Genomic DNA, 10,000 nt, shown 5'->3' on the forward strand with positions numbered 1-10,000 from the left:
AGCTGTGAACTGGAACGACTCGGCTAGGCAGTTCCACTGAGCCGGCCGCTTAACCTGAATCACCACATGGACACAGTCTAGGGCTGGGAGGGCCGTCCTCTGGACCTCACTCTGCTCACTCACTCACTCGCTCGCTCGCACACACAGGATGCTGACGGACATCTTAGCACGCATTGATTCATTGATTCAGCTCATTGACTTGCTAACTTTCCATTTGAGAAGGGCTTTGCAGTGGTGCAGTGCTAGAAGACGTTATTGGCCCTAAAAAAACAAATCCATCTCCCTTAACGGCCATTCTACTCCAAAGGAAAATCTATGCCTGTCTGTCATTCTGGGAAGTCAATTCTAAACAAACAGTTTAATGCTGGTTGAACAAGTCTAGTGATTTTTAAAATTTGTTTTGAATATTTTTTACATGTTTAAGTATGATAATGTGTAGGCCTATACATAGACAATACAATCAGGCCTGTATGTTGCCTTGCTATATTAGGCATTATAGCTACATAGCAAAATGTTGAATTGAGACCTTTCATAAGTTACTGCTTTTGTTTTCTAATGATGTAAGCCTTAGGGTTTTTGAGATGTGGAAATGCATTTAAACTGTCTCCAATGGCACACACACACACACACACACACACACACACACACACAATTTGTCTCCTAACGTCAGACAGCCAGAACAAATCAACTCACCAGCGTGCAGAACCTTTCGGGTGGGGCTCCGCAAGTGATGTTCTCCGGGTCTACTTTGATCTGCATGAACTGCTTCATGGCCATGGGTCTGGGTTGGCAAGCGTAGTACTCCCATGTCTGCCCGTCGTCCGTACTAACCAGCGACTTGCAGCTGCTGTACGGGGCGCCAGAGGTGTACTGGGCAACAGTCAGAGAGAGGCAGCGCAAGAGCAACAGCAACTGCGGGAGCATGGCACAGGAATCGACCATAGGCATGGTCCAAGTCCGAGAGTCCGGTGAAAGGCTAGCGGTGCCACTGTCGTGTCCCTCGCGGACTCTATCAGCATGAAATCCAATGTTTATTTAGGCTGGAAAAAACGATGTTTCCATTCTGATAAAAAAAACTTAATTGTTTTCCCAACAAGCAGATCCCTGAACCTAACGCGTTATAGTTTATACGGGGTGGACACTTATACAATACAACTTTTGTTTTATATAAAAAATAGTTTATGAAGTATTATGCTTTAGTTTTAGAATTGTTCGTTGTCAATTAGGTTGTTGTGCTTAAATTTTTAGCGGAAACTGCGAATGGCAAATATGCATTTCTCTCTGGACTCGCACAATCATTCGGCTCCAGCCCTTCTGGGAAAGCAATCATATCCTCTCGTCCGAAGATGGCCGGGGGAGGCTGAAGACATGGGGGGTCTCGGGCCTGACGCAGGTGTCTGGGAGCCGGGTGTCATACCACTTTGGGGAGGGACGATGGAGCGTCTTCATCTCTGCCTTTTTATTAGAAATAGAAAACAAACATAAACAAAAACAGTGTTAACCATCAGTAGACTAAATTGTATTCATGCATTAATGAAAGCACTTCATAATATTTATTTTAGCATGGAAGAATACTAAATAGGCTACTCTTGTGATGCGTCAAAAATAGTTATGCTTGCGCGGAAATGGCGTTTGACAAGACTACAAAAGTCGTTTCATTTACACAAATTCACATGAATTATTTTTTCGGAGGCGGCGCTGTAAAACCAACTCCCTGGACAACACAAGTTGCGTGCAAACAACTTCTAAGGAACTTGTTATGAAAGTAAATTGTTAATATTTCGATTATTGTAATATTTCAATGCAATTGTCAAATATCAACACAGTTTAAAAGTTTTCTAACGGCTTTCTATACTTAAAATGAAAACTAGACACCAAAGGCCTAACATGTGTTCAATCAAATAAATTCATAATTTATTTCCCCTCATAATAATCTGAGTAATGTTTCAAGGTAGACGACACTTACCCGTGATCTGCAGGGCAGTTGAGGTTACGTTTGCAGATGTGCATCATTTCGATAAAGTCCTCTATAGCCTGCCAAATAGTAGAGTTCCACTTCATATACGGACTGAAATAAAACGAACGGTATTCTCTTCCGTAAGAGGATTAAACGGGAATGCGCTTCCCCCTCTGTTATCGGGGCTGATCCGTACAACTGGGAAGGTGCCCTAGATCCGCCTTTGTCTGCAATAAACCATCTCTTCCCCAAAATAATAGAAGTGACTTCTTCCACTTTTCAGAGTGACGCTGACCCTCCCGCACGCGCCTCCACTTTTTTACGATCGGTGCTGTAATGGGCTCTCAAGGACAGGAAACGCTCCATTGAAGATCCCACCCCTCTCTCTCTCCATCTGCCTCTCTCCCACCGAACGGTCCCTATCTATCTATCTATCTATCTCTATCTCGTCCCTGTTTTTTTTATCTATGCCTATCTGTCTAGCCTATCTCTCTACCTGCCCCGCTCACTTTTACAAACTCGTTTGCCTACCAGCGATCAGCTTTTTTTTCTGAAGTCAGAGGAGATAAAAATCAGGATGTACTCATGTCTTATCTGCGCAGATCAGCAGTGGTGAAGTACAGGAGTAGCGGGAGTAGAACTTCATCTGCCGCCCTGAAAGAGAAGCATCCCACCGGCAGATCACACCCCCTCCCTCCCAACGCTTAAAGGAGCAGCGAGCGCACAAACCTCGCAGTCAGATTTAAGATAAGGGGCGGATTTATAAAGATAGACCTGTCCATGATACCTTGCCATGGACAGGCTAGGATACAGAATGCAGTTGTTTTTGACTGGCCAGTTTAAAATAGACCTAATATTTCGTTACGTTTCGGATTTTCCTTAACATGTAGCCTATAGGCCACGATGGAAATTGATTTAAAATTATTAAAACATATATATTTTAACGAGCGATAACGAGGGAGTACCCCAACCACCCCCACACACACACACACACTAATTAGTAATACCTTTAATGCCAGTTTCCAAGAATAGCATGTTTCAAACTAGGTCATCACTTTTCGGCTTAGTCCTACAAGGCTCTTGAAAAGTGAGCTATTTTAAGGAACAAATGACTGGCATATAATGTCATCTCAGGGGATTTGGTGGTGTTGTGTATTTATTGTGATAAGTGATATTATAAAAATATTTTTTTTTTTCGATACACATATATTTTAAATAACACAATATTCTAACAATACTAGAACATTTATTATTTCAAGAAGTTATGGGGCGGGCTATTATCCTCCTCAACTCCAGGTAGCTTACGCGAGTTCAGTATGGAATTCAATATAACTACATTTCCCAGAATCCTCTGCGTATAAAATGACGTTGGTTTATGCGCCACTCTAGTGGATTCTCGAGGAAAAATGGCGGACGGTATGAATGTTGGAGTAAATTTAGAAGCTTTTTCACAAGCAATCAATGCCATTCAAGCACTCCGGTCAAGTGTAACAAGAGTTTTCGACTCACTGAAGGATGGAATGAAAAACAAGGAGACCCTGGAAGGAAGAGAAAAGATATTCATCACCGAATTTCAAGATAATTTGCAATCAGTCAATCGTGACTTGAAGTAAGTGACGCCAAATATTAGCCTACATTATCTGGTAATAGGTATTACTATGGACGACAATGTTATGACTTTGTGCCCATGTTTAATGAATTGTAGTCGACTCCACCACTCCGACCAAACCCTACTCAGAACCTAACATAACGTTAGTCTTGTACAGTCTTTCACCCTCGCACATTACACATTTTTCAGATTACACCGTTTTCTTAAAACACCGAGTTAGAGGAATGCAGAGGAATAATAGAATTTAAATGTCCGAATACATGGTCTACTTTCAGGCAATTTAACGATGATCAGAGTACTTGGGTGTTTTGATTTTGACAGCTCAGTATTGTGTGTGTGTGTGTGTGTGTGTGTGTGTGTGTGTGTGTGTGTGAGAGAGAGAGAGAGAGAGAGAGAGAGAGAGAAGAGAGATGAAGCTACAGTAAGTGGCAGAAGAATTCGACGTCGCGTAACGTGCATTCTCCACTACCATACTTTTGTCATTGATCGCAAAAGGATGTTTTCCTTCGACTGCAGCAAGGTAGCACCTTGAGCCAAGGCGTGCAGACACAGATAAATGTTTCATTTTGCTAGAAAAACTTGTTGTACTGTCGGAGTTATAGTACCACTGCTACCCACCTTCTTAGTAAGATGGTGAGTATAGCCTGTTCATTATTTTAAGAGAAGTCCCGAGAGATCCAACTACGTCCAACAAGAGCAGTTTGCCGAGGCTTCTCGGGAGACCCGAGTAACCAAAGATGTGTCCTGCTTTTGCAGTGAGTTGGAGCGTCTCAGCAATCTGGTTGGCAGACCATCAGAGAGCCATCCCTTACACAACAGTGGATTGCTCAGCTTGGACCCTGTACAGGACAAAACTCCTCTCTACAGTCAGCTCCTTCAGGCCTACAAATGGTCCAACAAGGTCAGTCAAGTAAAAATGACGGTGTTATTGAGATAAACAGTAATTGTTTGTTTTGGTCAATGTGTTAAACGTGATATGGCTCGCATACAGACACACTCATCAATAACGCTCAGCTGCGTAGCAATTACTTCTCATGATCATAAAGAAAATAATAGTGAGCCACTGGCCATTCAATGCACCCTATTTTGGCTCATAACTGCAGTGGCACTTTTCAAGCCAATTAGGGGTATTCACAAAGCATTTTATATTTGTCACACCAAGTTTCTTACTGAAAGTGTATTACTGTGGCCTATTACTCAAGTCTTATTCACAAACGTGCTTGTAATGGCCTCGGTGATTGGTTGATGAGTGACAGGTCTGGTGAGTAGGTATGCACATCTTAGCCTGTCACAAAGAATCATACATAAATAAATAAATACATGTACATGCATGCATACATAAACACACACACACACACACACATACACATACACACATACACATACACACACACAATGATGGAATATGCTGTCCGAAGACAGAGTCTTCTTCACATAAGCCCAGTTTTGTAGAAGGAGCTAGTTTATTTGCATAACAACTAATACTGAAGTATTCCATTCAGTTTCTGCAATGAATGGGTTCTTTTGGTTGGCCAGTTGTGTCCTTCAGACTTCAGACTAATTTTGCATCAGCATTCAAAACATTGTTATACATGTGTAATGATTGAAACTATCAGGGCTCCAGACTAACTTGTTACATTGGTTGCACTGGTGCGCCTAACTTTTTTATTTAGGTGCAGCAGCACAAAATTTAGGTGCACCCAAATTTTTCATCACACACCTTTAAAAACAACACCAAAGAGTTTTTGTACCTTAAAATAATGTTTCCAAAATCGTTTCAGTGGTTCATCAACTTGTAACAAAGGTGAACGGCACTTCTGCAATCGCCCCAAGAGCCCTCTATCGCCATAACCGCGCACTATGTAAGTTTGCCAGATCGGTATGGATCTGTAGTTCGATGGAATGAGACATAAGAAACTACAAATTTGACTTGTGTTTGATGTCGCAATACATCGTACTTCCATAAATCATGCAACATATTCTACCTTGTCTGTGGACATTGTTATTTGTAAAGCCGGTGCTGGATAAACAAATAGCGTGCGTGCGACAGAGGGAAAGTTCTTTGGGGAAAGTTCAGTGCGACAGAGGGAAAGTTCAACATCGCTACTCGCTCGGATCACGACAGCTGTGTGCGTGTGAGGAGAAAAGACACAGGCTACGGGAAGCGCACGACTGTCATTCTTAAACGTAGGCTATATCGATACTAACACAATTAGGTATTGTGAGGTTTCTAATTTCAGGGTATTGCAATACTTTTGCAGTATTGGTGCACCATGCACCACTAGTCAAAGTAGAACAACCGCTTAGTTCGTGGAAAGACAGCAGATGCAAGTAAAGTCTAGGCGCTCAACCTTATGACATTAGGTGCACCAGTGCGACCCAGGAAAAATTTTAGTCGCACCCTTAAAATTTTTGGTCGCACTCTGGAGCCCTGACTATTCTTTCCTGTTTGTTTGGGAGTTGGTCTTAGTGACTTGTGAGTTATTAGGCCTCTCAACCTCTCAACCTCTTCTTAGGTCATGCAGACCTATGACTCCACCTTGTAGTGCTGAGTGACTACTGTATTATACTTGTAGAGCTGAGTGACTATTATACTTGTAGAGTTGAGTGACTATTATACTTGTAGAGCTGAGTGACTATTATACTTGTAGAGCTGAGTGACTATTGTACTTGTAGTGCTGAGTGACTATTATACTTGTAGAGCTGAGTGACTATTATACTTGCAGAGCTGAGTGACTATTATACTTGTAGCGCTGAGGGACTATTACACTTGTAGAGCTGAGTGACTATTATACTTGTAGTGCTGAGGGACTATTATACTTGTAGCGCTGAGGGACTATTACACTTGTAGAGCTGAGGGACAGTTACGCTTAGTCAAAGAAATGAGCAGATCCAAAAATTAGAACTGAAGTCAGAATTTAGGAGCTTTGTTTAGAGTACTGTCGGTACGAAAACACCCCAAAATAATCAGTTTTACCGAGCTTGAGTTGTTGCAGCCAACAGCTAAAGCAACCAGGCAGCTACAGTGCTACACTCTGGGGGCATGAACATGGGGGCTTATGAACATGCCCCCAGAGGAGCACATCAGGATCCACAGGATCACCTTCATAATGGCCTCTTGCTGTAAGAGACAAGCACTTGATAAGAAAATGAGATGCAGGACTGAATACAATAATGTGTAAATAGCGCAGTTAGCTGTGTAAGAGACAAGTAACACATCAGTGTGTGTGTGTATTATGACAAGTTCACAACTGAGCAGACACATATAACAGGTAAGGAAATGGGGTGCAGGACAGTAATGCGTATATAGCCCAGTTAGCTGTGTGAGGTGTAATGGGGGACAGTATTGCGTAAATAGCCCAGTTAGTTGTGTGAGTTGGGGTGCAGGACAGTATTGCGTAAATAGCCCGGGCTGTGTGCACCCCTACTGCCAGCGGCCTGTTCCTGAAACGAGCGCATTTATGTGTCTCCCTGCTGGCTTTCCTCCCATTGCGGAAGACCAACACACGAGATGTGGGTACGACCAGTCCTCGTCCAGCGAGCGCTCAGGAAGTCAGCTTCCTGTCCAGCGAGTGCCCAGGAAGCCAGCTTCCTGCCTCGCATGGCACTCTAATGTAATGAACACGCCAATAAACTTCAGGGAGGAACATGTGTCACATCATTCTCCTTCTCACAGGGGACGTGGCCTTGGTTTTCAGTTCCACCATGCTATAGTGGCAAGCAGATCAATAATAGAAGGTCATGGACACCAGAACCCACACAGGAACAGGGCTGCACCAAGGGTGTGCTTAAATCCAGACTAATATAGAAATTATGTTTCTGTATGGTTATGTATGGTTGCCGGGGATATTGCTGGTCTGGTACAGCAAGCTTTGAGATGTTCTTTTTGTGATCTTGGAATTTGCCATTGAACCTATTTAAAATAATTAAGGTAATGTTTTCAAATGAAATATTTTAATTTGGCAATGTGTGTGCTTAAGAATGTGTGTTTATCTGTGTAAATTAAACAGTCCGACTCACTCTTGACACGTTTACAGTCATACTCATTTGAACTAGATAGTATTAGTAGATACTAAAAAGTACATATAGTATCAGTATATACTAGGAAGGATACTAGGAAGTATCTAGTACTAGGAAAGATATTAGGAAGGATACTGGGAGTATCTAGTACTAGGAAAGATACAAGGACGTATCTAGTAGATTCAATAGCCTACATCCTTCACCAGTAAACTGATATGTGTGTTCATTTGTATGACATCTACCTGGGTCCTGCAAATAGCCTACATCCTTCAGCAGTAACCTGATATTTGTGTTCATTTGTGTATGCAAGCTGCCTGCTGTGTCCCTGAGTGAATGGGTTTAAGAGAGATGCCCAGAGGAGCCCAGATAACTGCCCCATCCACCATTAAGTGAGGATTAGACCAACAGAGCGGTCATGTCTTCCACTCGCTCACCATTAGTCATCCTGCTGTTGTTGAACCTGGTAGCTTTTGTTGATGGTGCACTGTGTGTGTGTGTGTGTGCGCGGTGATGCGTGTGTAATGCGTGTGCGTGGCGCAGCGCGTGCGCGGCGCTGCAGGCGTGGCAATAACTGCAGTGTGTCCACGGCCCTGCAGTTGTTGAACCTGGTAGCTTTGTTGATGGTGCACTGTGTGCAGTTGTGTGTGTGTGTATGTGCTTTTGTTGATGGTGCACTGTGTGCGTGTGTATGCGCAATGCGTGTGCGCATGCGTCGCATTAATGCGTGTGTGTCCATGTCCGCGTCCACGTCCTGCAGTTGTTGAACATGTTAGCCTGTGCTGATGGTTGTGTGTGTGTGTGTGTGTGTGTGTGTGTGTGTGTGTGTGCATGTGTGCAATCAAAGCCTCATTTGGCAGTAGCATTTGTCTAGAAGCATTTCTGCTGTTGCTATGCAGTGCATTAGTCCGCAGAAAGAGCGAATCCTGCCGGCCGGTCAGTTGGGCCTGCGGAGAGACGCTTCCGGCAGCGTTCAACCCTCTCCCTTCCTGGAACGAGCCGAGATGTGGACGGGCCGGCAGGATGTCTTGCTGAATGATGGAAATTCAAGCAGCCTGTCTCTCCGCTGTGCTGCAATTCTGTGTAATCCCATCGCTGGTGTAATCAAAAGTATTTTTGTTCTTTTCTTCTTTTTTTTTTTGTTTGGTTTGTTATTTGGAGAGGGGGGTGTGTGTGGGGGGGGGGCAGTTCACTCGCTGTTTTTCACTCTTGGGATTGCAGGCCGATTGCAGACGTGTGTTTTTGTGGAGTGACCCGCTTCCGTCATACGGTGCAGTAGAGAAGCACAAAAGAGCTGTACAGAGCGTCTCTGTTATTGTTCAGACCTGTCTCCCATACAGGGAACACTCACACACACACACGGAACACTCAGCTCAGAGAGCTGACCCGAGCACAGAAAAGCTCCTATGTGTTCTTCCATATACCGGTCAGTGGTCAGCACGCCTTGCCACTCACCGCTTCGCTCTGTGTGTGTGTGTGTGTGTGTGTGTGTGTGTGTGTGTGTGTGTGTGTGTGTGTGTGTGTGTGTGTGTGTCCATATACCGGCCAGCAGTCAACCACTCACCGGTCTTATTCTGAACCCCAGCTGTGCTCCTATTTTAAAAACTCTGAAATGGATTAAAGGGAGAGAGAGAGAGAGAGCGAGTGTGTGTGTGTGTGTGTGTGTGTGTGTCGCGCGTATGCGCGGCGCGGCGCGGAGTGAGCATGAGTGACAGGGATTGTGTGGGTAACAGGGTGAATTCATTTGTCTGTGTGTGTGTGGCGGGGAGAGTGAGTGTGTGTGACTGGGAAAGTGAGCGTCTGTCTGTGTGAGAGACATGGAGAGTGAGTGTGTGTGTGTGTGTGTGGCTGACTGTTATTCCTGGAGTAGATGTATGGAGAAGACCGGGTCATTATGGGGCATCTCAGGCTCTCCGAACCAGCCGAGCTTTGATTCCACACCCATCTGGACGCATGCACAAGCATACAGACGCAGCACTGGGCACAACGTGGGTGTGTGTCGCTGAGTGTGTGTGTTTGTGTTTGTGTTTGTGTGTGTGTAGGGGTAGTTGTAGGTGTGTGTGTTGGGGGCTTACCGTGAGGACCTGGGCCTCTTCTGTCTGGGGATCACAGATGGCATGCAGCTCCTCATCAGCCACACAAAACCACACGCACAAACACACACACACACACACACACACACACACACACACACACACTCCACCTGCTGTTAGTAGTCTGTTGTAGACTACATCCTCTTTCGGCCCTTCCCATCCCACACATCCGTTTTCACACACACCTTAACACCCCCCTTACCATACACACACTAACACACTCACCCCATCACCATCACACCACCAACACCCCCCACCATACATACACACACTAACACACTCACCCCCAAACACACTCAACACACTACCCCCATCCCTCCACAC

General features: G+C 44.4%; 2 protein-coding genes across 2 annotated transcripts in view; one reads left to right on the top strand and one right to left on the bottom strand.

The window, feature by feature from the left end:
- The window catches only part of ntng2a (netrin g2a), a 77,245-nt gene extending 74,622 nt beyond the window's left edge, over positions 1-2,623 (bottom strand). The window contains exons 1-2 of the mRNA XM_048243773.1: positions 1,967-2,623; positions 694-1,455 (exon numbers count right to left, since the gene is read on the bottom strand). Of these exons, the coding sequence (XP_048099730.1) occupies positions 694-948 (255 nt within the window). The 5' untranslated portion in view covers positions 949-1,455; positions 1,967-2,623. The remainder of the gene's footprint in view (positions 1-693; positions 1,456-1,966) is intronic.
- Positions 2,624-3,358: 735 nt separating this feature from the next.
- Positions 3,359-10,000, top strand: part of med27 (mediator complex subunit 27) — a 104,211-nt gene continuing 97,569 nt past the window's right edge. The window contains exons 1-2 of the mRNA XM_048244553.1: positions 3,359-3,566; positions 4,323-4,467. Coding sequence (XP_048100510.1) covers positions 3,364-3,566; positions 4,323-4,467 — 348 coding nt within the window. The 5' untranslated portion in view covers positions 3,359-3,363. The remainder of the gene's footprint in view (positions 3,567-4,322; positions 4,468-10,000) is intronic.

Source organism: Alosa alosa, chromosome 5 (assembly GCF_017589495.1).
Source record: "Alosa alosa isolate M-15738 ecotype Scorff River chromosome 5, AALO_Geno_1.1, whole genome shotgun sequence".
Classification (NCBI taxonomy): Eukaryota; Metazoa; Chordata; class Actinopteri; order Clupeiformes; family Clupeidae; genus Alosa; species Alosa alosa.